The sequence below is a fragment of the Coturnix japonica genome, chromosome 8 (genome assembly GCF_001577835.2).
Source record: "Coturnix japonica isolate 7356 chromosome 8, Coturnix japonica 2.1, whole genome shotgun sequence".
NCBI classification, from domain to species: domain Eukaryota; kingdom Metazoa; phylum Chordata; class Aves; order Galliformes; family Phasianidae; genus Coturnix; species Coturnix japonica.
The window spans coordinates 17028076-17043273 of NC_029523.1; the positions used below are offsets into that span (position 1 = coordinate 17028076).

Below are 15198 nucleotides of genomic sequence, written 5' to 3' on the forward strand. Positions count from 1 at the left end.
TAAAAGAAAGCATGCGGAAAGTTCGCCGCCGCCGCCGCCCGGCTCGCGTTCGCCTCCCAGCACCCGGGAGAGCTGCGAGGACGCGGCCGGGGCAGGTGGGAGCGTGTGCGCCCAACCCGGGGCAGCCCCGAGCCGCTCTTCTCCTCCCTCCGCCGGGCCGTGCCGTACCGAGCCGTGCCGTACCGAGCCGTGCCAGCGCCGCACTCACCATCAGGGTCTTCATTTTGAGCGCCTCCCGGGCGCCGCTCCGCCCGCTCCCCGCTATGCTCGGCATGGCGGGGGAGCCGCGGCCATGGCTCGGCCGGGGAAGCGCCGCCGTGCAGGGGATTAGGGGGGAATTACAGCCGGCCGGACCCTCGGAGCGCTGCCAGAGCCGGGTCCTCGGCCGCCCCGCCTGCCTCCGCCTCCTCCTCCGCCTCCTCCCGCTGGCGCAGCGGCGGCTTCAGGGCAGGTGGAAGTTTTAACTTCTGCCGCCCCTCGGGCGCGATGCTCCGCCGCCGGCGGGGGCACGGCGGGCACAGGGCAGCGACTGGCGGCCAACGGGGAGCCCCGCAGCGAGACCCTCACGTGGAGCCGCTCCGGGTTTTCCCCGGCGGAGAATCCTCGGCTCTCCCCCGCTGGCTGTGCCGGATGAAGCCGGCGGCGTTCAGACACCGCTTGAAATTCGCGTTCGTACAAAAAAATCGACGCCCTCAACTCCTTGTGCGGCTCTAACGCCGCCCTCCTTCGTGCAACCCTTCCCCAAAGCGATGTCAAAGCCTTGTGATAGAAGCTCTCCTCTGTTTTCCTGTTTTGCTCCCCGTGCCATCTTTGCAGTGGCTGAAAGGGCCACTTCAGCTGAAGGCGTTTGCCCCCTTCTTTGACAAGCAGCCTTCCAAACTTCTTTATTTAATCCTTTCCTACTCTGTGCCAATGGTTCAGACATGAAAACTTTATGAAGGGACCTCAAATCACAACCATCTCCTGCTCCGGCAATTCCATGTATTAGGACTTGCCCCTTCAAAACAAGCCGTTTTAAGGTTGATTTCTTATGAAGGTATTAAAATGACAGCGTAGCATTTAAAAAAATAATCTATCTCCTAATCACGGCGACATTTCTCTTGAAATTACTCATGGAAATAATAGTTCTAATACATGCCTTCACATCTTACCTATAGCTATAGAACATTAAAGATTGCATTAAGGAGAAAACGATCAGCAGACTAACTCAACCATGGGCACAATAGCAGCTTTCTCAAGGCTGAAATTGTCATTGAAATCCATTTTTTATCTTCGCCAATTCATCGGGGGACTAACAGTGAAACAAATGCCATCTCGAGCGCTGGCACAGAGCGCAGCATTTACTGCCTTTAAAGAAAGTAGAAAGAAAGAAGGAGGTATGGATACATTGGTGGATAAGGAGGTAAACATGCTTTATCATTTCAAGGAAGAATGTCCTGATCGTGCACACCTTTGCTATTTATCCAGTTGGTGCGCTTGGTTTCAATGCACCAGTTGTAAAGACAAACGAAGCAATATAAGAAGAATCTTATCAGGTCTTGGTAATTCGTTATTACCGTGGTTGCACTTGACACTCAAATTAGTGAAACAAAGGGCCAACCTGATGAATCACTGAAAGCAAATTATCTGTGGCTCTCCAAGGCTTCCTGCTAAAGACTGCAAGAGGCAGCTCATGCATTTCTGCAGTGCTATTTCTCAACTATCAGCAAGCAGGTTGGTACTGACTGACCCTTCTAATCCATTCTGCCATGCCAAACTGAAGCATCATTTCTATGGTTTAGGCTGGTGGCTCCATGTTAGACATCTGTTACCCAGTATACGTCCAACCAAAGCCATTATACTTGTGGGTTTGGGTAGAAGATTCAAAGATTCAAAAATCTTCTGATAAAGGAGACAAACTAAATTTTCTAATGTAATGCTGAGCTTGACTTGAATAATGTCCAGCTTTCTGCTCCTCAAATATTTAATTAGATTGCTGTGATGGTCATAGGCAGCATTCTTGGCAGCCAAATACACACTGAAACAAATACAGCAGCGTAATGTAAATCCTACGGAGGCATTTATGTGTAAGCATGGGAACTTTAGAAATCATCTGGAAAACAGCCCAGCCATTTAATTTTAAATTCCTATGAATTAATAGTTTTAGCTATTGGGAGGCTTGCTTTTTAATAGTATTTGAATGCACATACGTGTGCAGGTAAGCATCTGAATAGCCAGTAGTTAGACTGGAGAAGAGTAGAAGAGCACAGGCTGAAGACATAAGCATTTAATCAGCCTGGAAGCAAGTCAATGAAGAAGGTATCTTAAAGTGCATCTGACTTCCCACTTCAAGCAATTTATTGTCAGTGTGTGCTAGTGGATTCTGAGCTGGATTTCTGGCTGGTCAACATTTTGCTGTAGTCCTGTATACCCAAGGCATTGCAGGTGCTTTGTCTCATCCATCAACAGTTTTGTTTGTCACTTTTGGCTGGCATGTTTCTACACGGTTTGACACTCGGTGGGATACAAAGCACAGGCAAAGACCGTGTTCTTCACACAAAGATACTGCTCGTCAACAGCACCAGTTATGTCACTGTCTGTGTAATTCTCTTCCTACCTAAGAGCAAGGGGTAAGGATAGAATAAAACACAACAGCCACTTTTCCTAGCCCTGGAGGAAAAAAGCAGCAGGGTCACATCGTATATTTTTCAACAAAGCCTGACTGAAGAGAACTTCCCATCTGCATGGAAGGGACGGGGCTGTCCCCTCCTCAATTGACCCTGTTCACTGTCACCTTCCTGGTAGCTGCATGCTGACAGAAGAGTCACATGAAATGAAAATCTGCTTGTGGCAGCTTCAGGAGAACCTAAGCCACTAATGACAAATAAAAATCCATGCAGTGTGAGAAATCCATGTAAGAAGTAGTGATGCAGATAGAGACAAACTTCTCAACATTGACAACTTACTTGGAGCAAAAGAGCTCTTTCACCAATTGCTCAATAATGCTGCTCAAACAGTACCTTTCCCTGAGCTGCTGGGATGAATGAAATATCTATCCCTTTATCACACATTGTTTAGTTTGTCCTCCAGAGATTTCCCTGTGCAGATATAGTATATATCTAGATATTGGACTACATCTGTATAGATAGAGTATATATATTTCCCTGCGTAGATTTCCTTGTAGAGACATAAAACATCCTTCTAAAAAAACAAGGGCTGATTTCCCATGAAGTTGATAAAAAGACAACAAAGCATAACCTACACCTGAATAGCATGAAGAATTCTAAGTTTTCCACGTTATGGGTGGCCTGGAATGAATACTTGATACTCTTCATCCATGCCATAGCTTCTCATCAACTGGTTGCCAAAATATTGAGTGCAAGTTGGGATGAGAGCAAAGACTAGAATTTCTGCTGATGACCCCAGTGTTGTGTGCCAGGACGTTTCTCCTGAATACCCTGGCTGCCATCTATGTGACTCCAGCAACCTCCTGCTCTGGATTTTGCTGTCCCTCTCTCCTTTCTACCACACTTGAAGGCTGTAGGTGGGTACAGAGCATGCTTCCAAACTGGAAGCTGCAGCTACTCTTCAGCCCTTCTCAGAATGAAAGTCCAGGCAGCCTTAAATGTTTGATTATTTTGTGACTCATTAATGGCACTGCCTACTTTCCTGCAAAGAAAAATAAATTAATAAATAATTTAGGTCCATGCCCAGCTTTAAAGGGAGTAAGAAAATGGTGGTTTTGTTTATCACAAAAGACTGAGAAAAAGAGGGATCTGGTGTGATATAAGTAGTTAAACTCTAGGTGAGTTCAGCATATTACTCTGCAGGAGTGCTGAAAGCACTTTAATACATTCCCATCATGCAATGTGTATGAAGACGTTTTTCAGAAAGATATTGGTGCTGGATGTGCTTAAAATAGATTGGAGGGGGGGTTTGATTGGATCAGGACCACTTTGTGCCTCTGGAATTAAGAATCTGAGTTACTAAGATTCTATACATGGCTAAGCACGAGAAAATATTTGTTAAAAATATAAAATTAATCTGAAAGCAACTCTGTTCGAGTTGTATCACTTTGTCATTTCCTCTATATTGTGTTGTCTGTGAAGTCTTGGATCTGCCTCTTCAAGAGGAAAATCCCGGCCCCACTGAAATTAAGTCCTATACATCTTTTATCCCTCTGCTTGCTGGGGCAAGGAGCTCACTAGCAAGTACAAAGCTCCCCCTTCCAGCTTTGCAGACTCATGAGATATGAGCTTAAACCCTGATCACTAGCGTAGAACAGAATATTGCTTCTCCTGGGCCTCAAGCCAGTGACATTTGGGAAGATGGCTCTGAGTGCCACATTTCAAGGGGGGAGAAGTGGAGCATTGTTTGACTGACTAGCTAGAAAAATGAGCCTGAAGGTGCTAAGGACAATGAAAGTTTGTGTGGATTAATAGACAAAGCGGCAGTCAAAGGTGCACAGGAAACAAAATAAATCACATGGATATCACCTCCACATGTTGTTCTATTATTTATGTATATATGAAATCTTAACTTCTTTTTCCTGAGAGGAAGGGCTGCATTTTTGCATCACAAACACAACCAATGGAAAATATTCAGCAGCCAGCAAAGTAATGAGCTTACAGTATAGATTTTTCAAACTGCCCAGTGATTCATGAAATGCTTTCCAAAACTAGAAATATGCATTGAGGATTGGTCAAAAGAGGTAGAAACAATAATACAGCTCAGTCAATACTGTCCCTCCTTTATGGAAGCAGGCTGCCTTTGAACTTCTGACAGAAGCAAACTGTGATAGATGAATAAAAAAAATGAAGTATTGCATAGAAATAGAAGTGCAAATGAAAACAGAAAGGGGAAAATAGCAAGATAAGATCTGCTGAATCTGCTGTTTTTTTCTATTTCTTAGTTTTATCCTCCATCTTGGAAACATAAAGAAAGATATTGAATACTTCAGAAACAATCTGTCTAGTTCAACCGAGAGGGACCATCTACTTTAAGAACACATGAAATGCTGCATTCATCTAATCACTTTTTTGGGGGGAAAGTTAAACAAGGCACATCCTGGAATATACTGCACACCAGTTGCTTACATGTGCTTATAACAGCTCACAACTTCAAATCTAAAGTGAAAAAACTTGGAAGTAAGAAATTAGCACCAGAGTTCACAGATAGAACCTACCTAGTATGTCGTGTAGAAGCCTTTTGGTGTTGCTGTTTGATGTAGAACAAAAGAAGGAAAACATATATAAACTCTATACATATAGAACAGCTTTAGCATACGGACTAAAGCGACCAAGGACATCATTACTACAACTAAGTGAGAGGCTGGGTACACTGGATATATTGTGTGTGTGTATGCTGATAGGAAGTGAAAGTGTTAAAGGAAGCAGAATTTCTAAACTTTAAAATAAAGAAAATTACCAAGTAAATATCAGACATGAAGCGTTACAGAAAAGGAAAAAAAGGAAGCAAAGAAGGATAAGAGCTCATTATGGATTGCTTTGCAGTTCTTTATGTATTATTAGAGAGTCGATAGAAAACTCTCCTGCTATTACTAACACAAACACAAACATCACTTATGATGACAGGCTGAACAACTATGGCAACAGGGGGATCCATTACCATCAAACTGAAAAGGCACAGTCACAGTGTCAAGTAAAGCCCTTCAGTAGTCAAGATATAAATACCCAAGTTTGGCAATAGCTATTGTTTTCATCTACAGATTTACAGAAACCATCCTTACTACTTCACATAGTATATAATAATATAAGCATACGTACAAACTCAGGTTAATAAATCAGTAAATATACAGTGTAAGAATAGCTTCCCCTGATTCCTGTAATAGCTCTGCAATTGTGTGCTTGGGTCCCATGTTCTTCTATATAAAAAACAGTAAAATTTTCTTTTGTTTACCCCAAATACTCAAGTTAACTCAAGGACAAAAGTCTCGGAAAGTTGACCTTACTGCCAAGGGATCCTGAACACTCCTGTTTCCCAGGGAAGATGTCAAGACTTGGAAGAGGTTCTCTGCATTCAAATGAGATGCCTTTTCCAGACAGTATCAGTTCCAGCAGCCTGCAGATTCCAGTGGTGATATTTCCACCAGGAGATAGCAGAGAGCATGAGTCCAAGGTGCAGTCATTTGAAGGAATGGACGTAGTGTCCTCATTTATGTAACTTTCGTAATTAATTGCAATTGAACACAGAATGTGGACCTGCAAGAGAGTACATAATGGCTATGAAATTATCTCCTATGTCAAGGCCAAACCATCCTAGATAACTTTTCCAGCCAAGATGAATAAGCATTGCAGGAAGTAGTCTGAAACAGTGGGAGAATTTATTCACTGCCATAGGTATCTAACTGAATGTTTCAAACCAGCTGCCAAAACAAATGGTTATCTTCCTTTGTGACGTGCTGTGTCCTTGTTTAAGCATTTCTGCCACATTATCGATATTCATCACAAATACAGAAAACAAGGTTTCTCTCTATTTCATAGAGGATAGATATCTTGGGTGTCTACTGGCATGCTCAAATCAGGGCTTAGAGCAATCCATGGCTGCATACGCTCATTTTTCTCTCTTATGCTTCAGGGCAGAAGACCAAGTCCAGCTCAGCTGTAGAGCTGGATCCAACACTTCCCGCAGCAGCTGTACCTTCCTTCCTTTGAACAGCTATTAATATTTGTTACCTCGTTCCCTAGCCTTTATCATCACCACCTGCCTGATGCTTATCATTCACGTAACAGAATTTTACAAATTTGTGTACTTTTAAAAATCATAGTAAATATTTTATTCAATACAACAGTCACATACATGGTCTCTAGAATGAACTACAGTGCCAGGAACATACTGGCTTGAGTTTTGCCATGGTACTTTTGCTGTTTTCTGATTAATTCCTTAGTGGGAATTGCATTTGGCCTTTTGTTTTTCCAGATTTCTTCAGAGACCAAAGCATTCTAATTAACACCCCATTTATCTAATTGCTTTGTTCTTCCTTTCTGTTTAGGATTTATTTCAGGTTAGAAGTGATTATTATGATGCCTTCTTTTTATTTCTCTAGAACAGCTTCTGTTGTTATGGCAAGTATCTAATTTGTGTCTTTACCAAAAGCCCCCAGATTCTCTAAGGCTTGTTCAGTTTTCCCTGTAATCAGTACTTGAAATGTGAAGCTAAGCTCTGCAGGGCAGGTGTTGTTTCTGTCCTGAGTTCAAATAAATGAGGCCTTAGGCCATTTATGGTTTAGACCATAAATTCAGATGTCAAACGAACAGGTGGTAACGTGACACAAGCTGTTCTTGCTCGTTGTCTGAGTTTCCTCTGCTCAGCCTCCTACAGCTTCATCTCTGTCAAAGTCCCGAATCACTCTCCAACATGGCTACTCCATTTTGGCAGGTTCTGCTTCTGTCCATTGATAAATGAGTGCTGCTCTGCTTCTAAGCAATATCAGTCTGGAAAAGTGTGAAGCTTAGAATCTGAGAGCAGCTCTATACTGGCACAGTAACTCAGGCACAGCACTGCATTACTGTGAGTAAAGCCTTCTGGGATAAACTGGCTCGCATCTGCCTGGCTTGGAGCTGGTGCAGAGGAGCTTGGGTCCATCTGTGCACCATCTCTAACTGACTAGCAGCCTGCTAGGCTGAACCACTAGGGGCTGTGGCTCAAAAACCTGCAAGCAGAGGAACAAAATCTTAACAGAGAAGTGAAAACAACAGGCATGGTATATTAATAAAACATAATAGTTCTGCAATGCTTGTCCAGTCACTCATTTGGGAGATTTTTTTTTTGTTTGTAATTTGATATGCTGCTAATGAACAAGTGCGGATGGTGTTAAACTTTCTAACTGAGGATATTTATCTTATTTGTGTAGCTGACTCAATCATTTTGATCAAAAAAACTCCTAACTGCCAATTTCTTTAGGATCCTCAAACATTTTACCCTAAGCACTATTAATCTTCAAGCGTTATCTACACAAAAACTACCCTCACAAAAACCATGTGCAGTCATCACTATTTAGAGAAGATACTTTCATAATGAAAGCAGGAAATGCTGACTAACTCCAGCTGCCATCTTATAGGTATTACCCTGTTCCTCCAGCACTGATTGCCCTCAACTTATTACACCTGCAACCAGCACCTGACACACAAACCTTCCTCATTCTCCACCCTTGTCTTCAACTAGAAGCACCTGTGCTTCCACTCCCACACCCCCCAGCTGACCCTTGCTCACTCATGCAGCAGCTGGACTGGCTTCTCCCTGGCTCACAATCTTTCTTGCCACATCCTCAATCCATGCAGAGCTCCATGATGTAATTGGCTAAGGATGGTGCTGCTCAGCAAGTTGCTTTTCAGCAGAGCAGTGAGTGATTGGTAGCACAGCTACTTATCTGTAGCTGTATTATTACAGCATGTCTTTTTGATTAATTAGAAACAGTACTGTAAGTTTGAGTTTCACAGTCAGGGTATTATTAACTAAAATGCAAAAGAAAGAGCGCCCTGTTTGCAGCTTTCTGTATCTGAAGTGAGACAGAAAGGATTAGTGTAGGGTGGAAGGAGTATAAGCAACAAAGGTATTTACAGTGCAGGATGAAAAACCATATAAGGAGTTCTTAAGGGGCACACTGGGGATAAACAAGATCCTATGTGTCATTACAGATGGTCAAGAAGTCAAAAGTGATATTAATATAAGTGCTAAGTCTGAGCTGCGGTTTCACTCAAACAAAAATCTGTGGGACCTGAAGTCTGCAGTGCACTGCTGAAATTTCAAGGCAGGCAATTAGGATTTAGCAAAGCAAGTGGAAGATGGCACATGGGGTACACAATGTCAGCTCTCTGATCATACCAAATGGAAGGGAAGTCTCATTTCCAGATCTTAACAAAGAGATGATTTAAAGGGAAACAACAGCTCTGCTCCACCTTGCATGAACTTCAAGATCCATAAAGACAGAGATGGTGTTTTCAGACTTTGGTGATTAAAGTATATTCCTGAATCCAAACACATACAAGTGCAATACTTTCCAGGACACTGTACAGTCCTTAAAAAAAACAGCTCTAGATCCAGGCTGGATCTTTGTCTTACCTTTCATCCCACCCAAAGCTGTTTAGCCTTTGTGCATGTGTGGGCTAACCTTTCCCTTTTCTGGTCTGTTGCTATTGAATTGTTCATAAATCTTGTGATTATTAAGTAAGGTTAGCCCTCACATTTCAAAAAGGGAACATCGTTTTTGCAAGCTGATGTTGGCTGGTGGGATGTCTTTGTAGCACTAGATAATGTAAACCAGGTGCTGACCAGCAAATATGTTGTAGATGGCAGTGCACTGATTCTGGCAGCACTGAACCAGTCAAAAACATATAGCAATATAGGTTATGTAGATCCATTTTATTCCTAAATGTGGGTATTAACAAATTGGCAAAGTCATTGGCCAATTGACTCGAAGCATAAGCATTAAAATAATTCATCCTGAACAATGTGTGGTTTTATTTTATGTTTAGTACAGTAGGCTTACCTGCATGAATTTGCTGTGCTTACTTAATATCCTCTTTAAGATGAAAAATGGTGCCAGTCCTGTGGTAATAGCATCTTTTGACGCTGAGAAAGCATTTTCACTGGATTGAATGGCAGTTTCTCTTTACTATGATGGAAATTTAAAAATTTGCTCTAAATGCATTGCATCAGCTACACCGTTCTGAGCAAGGATACATGCTAATGTCACAATGCAATTTTAACTTCTGAGGGGGACTAGTCAAGGGTGCCCATTTTCAGTGCTATTTTTTGCTAGTAGAAGGAAACCGGTCTTCAAAAGACCAAAGAGACTGGGGGGTGGAGACTCTAAAACAGAATGTATCAGAGCTGAGAGGTTGTATTTGCAGAACTGCCTTTAAAACGTTGTCTCATTTCGTTATACAGTAGCGATCCTTTGGAGACTCTAAAGCAGATCCTGCAGGGTGCTACAGATCCTAAACAACTTCCCAGATACACTGTAGGTTAGTGTTCAGCCAAAGATTTTGTAGCTGAGTAATGGTTGTGGAAGCTCCCAGTGTCTTGCTGCTCACTAAACTGAAAATTCACAGCAAGGCCTTAAATGAAAAGAATGCAACACTCCAAGCTTGGATTTTCATATGATTTTCTGACGGAAGAATTCTTGAGAAGTATTATTGACTGTTCTCCCTGTGGTCACTGGAGTAATATGAGGAAGATTCATCTGTTCCCCTTGTCATCAAGCACATCACCATGAAGAAAAAAAAGATCCTTATGAAATCTCAAGTGGTGTACAATTTCAAAATTACTTTTGCTTGGTATCTTGACAAAGTTAAACAGAAGTACATCAGCAGTATTAGAAGGAAAATGTCTCCAGAGGGCAAATAAGATATGAACATACATTCAGGCAAACCAAGCATCACTTTGAGCATCTGAGACACAAGCTCCTCCTCCATTTCTTGTTTTCCTTCTTTCTCTACCCAGAACACACTAAGCATCAGAACCTTCTTCTGTAATATTTTAGAGATTTCTGCTACAGTAAGTTCACAATAATAACATAGAGGGAATATCCTCCCATATCACTGCTCCCCAGTATGCACACCCCTTTTAAGTCTTTTCCAACCCTGGTTTTTGTTACTGTTCTCTCCAGCACCTGACAAGCTTGAATCTCCTTGCAGGCAGGTGTTGGCAAAGTTCCTCTCAGTGTCAGCTTACTTACAGCTGAAACCTGCAACCTCTACACCAGCCTCACTGCTACAGATTTGGGAACCTGGAATTAGTCCCTATGGCAACAGAGAAATCAGCAAAGTACAGGTGAAACGTTGTGAGGTACCTGACAAAACTAAGTAAATAGTTGGTTCCAATTTATCACAGGCTTCTGTGATCAAGTGTAATCGGATCATTGCTTCCACTATGAAGAAGACTGGAGATAAGACTGCATAGCCAAGGAAATACATTCCATAGGTGGAGCACTGTTTGTAGCACAGAGGAGCCACAAAAGGTGATGGGACATTTAATTGCTCCTAAAATCAATAGTGTCCTACAGCCACTAGTTTTTAGCAAGCCTTGTGTTTCAGTAACATGGAAGGCAGGGAAATCTACAGAGAGAAAAGAAATCTAAAATAGCTAATAACTGTGATTTTTCATTCTCACATCACAAAAGATGTTGCTGAAGGAAATTCTTCGAAATTCATTACTTTTGACCTCTTGTTATTTGCATATATGGAATTATAACAGTTTTAAGTATATGGTGATGCAAACTAAATACACATTTCAAACATTTAGACATAAAGTCCAATAGTTATAGAAATGGAGATTTCACTGAGCGCTTGGAAGTTCAACACAAAATTAGTAAATAAAGTTTAACAAAGGTAAATTGAAAGGCGAAATGAACTCACTCTGATGAGTTAATGTAATTCCCTTATGTAATGCTAGTTTCCCTACAATAATTAATTTTAAACACTAAACCAGTATGTCGGTTTCTTGATAATTATAAAAATGCATTCATCCATGGCCTTGCAAATTATTAATATTTATCATAAGGAATATCCTGTAGACATTAAGAATCAAGGGAGACAGACTTCTCAGAAAATTCTTGCACAGCTTTACTAAAACGATAATGGAGTTTTAAATACCTAGGACTGCAAACCAAAGAGAGGGATAGGTCTAAATTCTCAACTCCTCTTCCCACCACCTTCCTTACAAGTCACTCAAGCAAAACTTGCACTGAAACTCAAAATGAAAGATTTCAGGATTGCAAGTGCATGATACAAGTATCCTACGTATCCAGTTCATTTTTGTTCCACTCCAAGGAGGCAAGAGTATCAAGGGTTCTAAAGGGATGAGGCCATAATGGTGTTATAACAAGATTATGAAAGCCCCTGTAGTTCTCTTCCATTTCAGGGATAACTTCAGTGATAAGAAAACTGCATCATGACACTTTTGAGTTACTTCTCTAACAATTCAGCAACACTGATTATCAGTAGTCTGTTCATGGATAGTCTTAAGCCTCTCACCACATTTGAACATAAAGACTTCACACTTCTAGGAACCCTAACTCATCTTCAGTAGCAAGAAGGAGCTTCCCTTAAGTCAGCATACATCAGTGGGGGCTTTGCTTGTACAGAATCTGCTGGATCAGATGCAAGTGATCTAGTTATGCTTTAGCATAAATGTGAAAAGCAGAAACTGGAGCCAAATATGAAGCAAAGCATTTTGCAGTTTCAAAAAAGCTACATTCTATCTAACTTCCTTCTCTGTAATAACAAGGTTAAATCAAAATTCACAGAATTCTTTCTGAACAAAAATTTCACTACAACATGTTTTCTATCGTAATATAATCCAACCCAGAGAGAGGAAGGAGAGCAGTTTTATGGAATATCCAATTCTACCACATACAGGATCCCAGAATCACAAAATGATGTGATGGGGACTGTGAAACCACAAAGGAGCAGATGAGACAGAGCTAGATAAGAAAAGAGAGAAGTGTATTCCTTGTCCTGTCTCTGCTTGATAAGTAGAGGAAGCAGGAGCCAAATGCAATGTCTGTACAGGCAGATATACATTTTCTCTGCACACAGGGATGATGCAGCAAACTGCATTCCAACAACACAAATTAACTTCCTGCTTTTTCACATACCAATAGAAAGACTTTAACCAACAAGTTAGCTAACACGATGAGTACAGATGTAGGCTGAGAAAATAAACTATTAGATTCATTTTGACTCATCAGAGTCATACAAGACACTAATCATGCTGGTGTAAGACACATGAAGTACCTAATATGTACCAAGGATGAACAGTTCTTGGCTTTGAAAGTGAACTGTTATAACTGGTTTGCCCTCTCTTGCTATCATTCCCAATTTTGCTTACCTTGGTGACCACTGAGAGGAGAGCTAAAAAGTCTTAGTGTGTGTGATTGCAGGGTGCTATTATTTTATGTCAGTCTTCTTCATTAATGAGTTGGCTGTTTATGCTGCTGATGTGTAATATTGTGAAGCAGGTGAGCTGATAAAGTATGAAGGGAATTCTATAACCTGTGCTGTACTTTCTGTTCCCTTACAGGAACTTAGAATTCAGAAAGTCCACTCTGAACAAAATCAAAATACAAGAAGATAAACTCCATTAGGAACTGAAGTGCTCTGGCTGCTGTTGAAAATGGTCTAATTAATAGTTATTGCACCAAACTCACGCAGTAGTTGCAGTAATGACACTGATGATATTGACGGCACTGAAGATGGGCTTTAATTCAGAATGGAAATGAGTAGAGTATTTGTCAACTGTATATTGCTGCAGGCAGTGGAAGGCCTTAGAGCTTCTTTGTTTTGTTGCTCAGTTGCTTTGCTTTGGTAGTATAGCTCCAGGTGATTAATATATATTTACACAAGACAGGGCATGTTATTTCACTAGGGCTCTATGCCTGACACTTGGCCATACCTGAATAATAAGCATTGATTGGTTTTTATTCCTACTGTTTGGTTTTTCACTGACAGATGTAGGTGAATAGTTATGTAAGTGGGACTCTCAAATTTCTTGTAACTTTTATAAAACATTTCCCTTTCTTCTTTGGTTTGTGAAAGCTGTTGGCAACAGATAATGCCAGCTCCTGCATCCTGAGATAAGGTTTCATTCTCATCAGTATTTGGTTTCCATTCAGACTCCTGTTGATGCATTTTCTTGCTTTTGGTTTTTACTATGTATCTGTTTGGCTCCTGTTATTGTTCAGAAATAAACATGTCACAAAGCCTTCCTGTAACCAAGCTGACTTCAGTAGGTAGATAAGGTCTTCATCAAATGTGGGGATTGGTAAAGCTCACATCTGCTCTCATACTAATGCCCTCTGTCTCACAAACACCATTTACTACTATGAAATGTCAAATTCCTCAGCTGGAACAAAAATCATTGTATAGTACCAAAAGCTAAGGGAACTCAGAGCTTAGAATATACCCAGGGAAATCTTCACAGTAACTGGTGCCCTTAATATTGGCACCTTGATCCTGAGTGGGTCACATAACAAAGCTGAAGATGGCCCTGTGATAAAAAGCAGTCAGCATTACATACTCCAGCTCAAATCCTTTTTCCAATTCCATTGAATTTGATGGTAAAATTAGACCTGACTTCAGCAGACAAAAAGATTTATTTCCTTGCCTCTATGCAGACTTGACTCACCTGTCATGTAGATTTCAAGGCTGCAATCCCAGGTGGGACAAAGGTGCAGCCTGGCATCCTAGCAGGTTGCTCAGGTAAACAACTCTCAAATCTACAGGTGAACAAAAGTTTATCAGGCAAAAAAATAAGTGTGTCAGGTTTCCAGATATGTCAGACCACACATTCAGAGAGGCAATTAATATTTCTAAGCCTTTTTCAATAGCTTCTTCAGCACAAGGCAGCTGCAGCACTTGTTTGGCTGGTTACCTGTAGGTTCTGCTAATTGGTGATGGTGTGGTAAAACATTACTAAACTACTTCCTCCAGAAGAGTCTGTTCAGAAAATAGGATCCATGCTGAATAGTGCGCTGGCTTTAAGAATGTTCACTTGTGATTATAGGCCAGCTTTTGGCTGTGTTCCTTTCTTTCTGTCTCCCCCAGCATCATTAAATGCTGGGTCACTCAATGTCAAAACTTCCCCAAGTGAATCTTACTTGTTGCCTTAGGAGCAGGCTTACTACTTGCTTTCTTTACATTTTAATTTACTTTCCCTAAAGATAACACTTCAAACCAGCAACTAATGTTCTGTAACCTTTCTATTGATCCATTTTAACACCTGTTCATCCATTTACAAAGAGAAAATCTCTGTGAAGGAGGAAGAATGGAATTAGAGGAAATATTGTAGAGGCTTGTACATATTCCCAGGCTTTACTAATATTTGTGTGTTTGGCATTAAAAAAAAAACAAAACAAAACAAAACAAAAAAAACAAAAAAACCCCAAAAAACCTCAAGGTTTCAGACATTCTAAGTGTGAAATAATGTGATATCTTAAATTACACAACTAGTTCTCCCTGATGCTGTGTATCATAAAAATATTTTCTTTCAGTGCAGAGCTGCTGCCTTGTTTGACCAGGTGAACATGCCACAGAGCTTGAAAATTCACCTTTCTCAGGACCTTCCTCTGTCAGTCCCTGGCTTTCATGGTGAAAACTTTTCTATTCATTTGCAAGGTCTGTCCAACTTTCAGAATGGATGGAAAGCAAACAAAGCAGTAGAAGAAAAGCCATGGAAAACACTCATTTCCATGCAGCC

General features: G+C 41.1%; 2 protein-coding genes across 4 annotated transcripts in view; both read right to left on the reverse strand.

Annotated features, from left to right (window-relative positions):
* Positions 1–945, reverse strand: part of ST6GALNAC5 (ST6 N-acetylgalactosaminide alpha-2,6-sialyltransferase 5) — a 61336-nt gene extending 60391 nt beyond the window's left edge. Inside the window, exon 1 of one of the 3 annotated variants that reach the window (XR_001556911.2) lies at positions 209–931. Coding sequence is in view for 2 of the 3 variants with exons in the window: in XM_015870356.2 (XP_015725842.1) it covers positions 209–274 (66 nt within the window). In the remaining variant the exon portion in view is untranslated. Of the gene's footprint in view, positions 1–208 lie in introns of all 3 variants that reach the window. The other 2 variants (XM_015870356.2, XM_015870355.2) reach the window with 2 other exon arrangements.
* Positions 946–5956: 5011 nt separating this feature from the next.
* The window catches only part of ST6GALNAC3 (ST6 N-acetylgalactosaminide alpha-2,6-sialyltransferase 3), a 234979-nt gene continuing 225737 nt past the window's right edge, over positions 5957–15198 (reverse strand). The window contains exon 4 of the mRNA XM_015870358.2: positions 5957–6200. Within this exon, the coding sequence (XP_015725844.1) occupies positions 6155–6200 (46 nt within the window). The 3' untranslated portion in view covers positions 5957–6154. The remainder of the gene's footprint in view (positions 6201–15198) is intronic.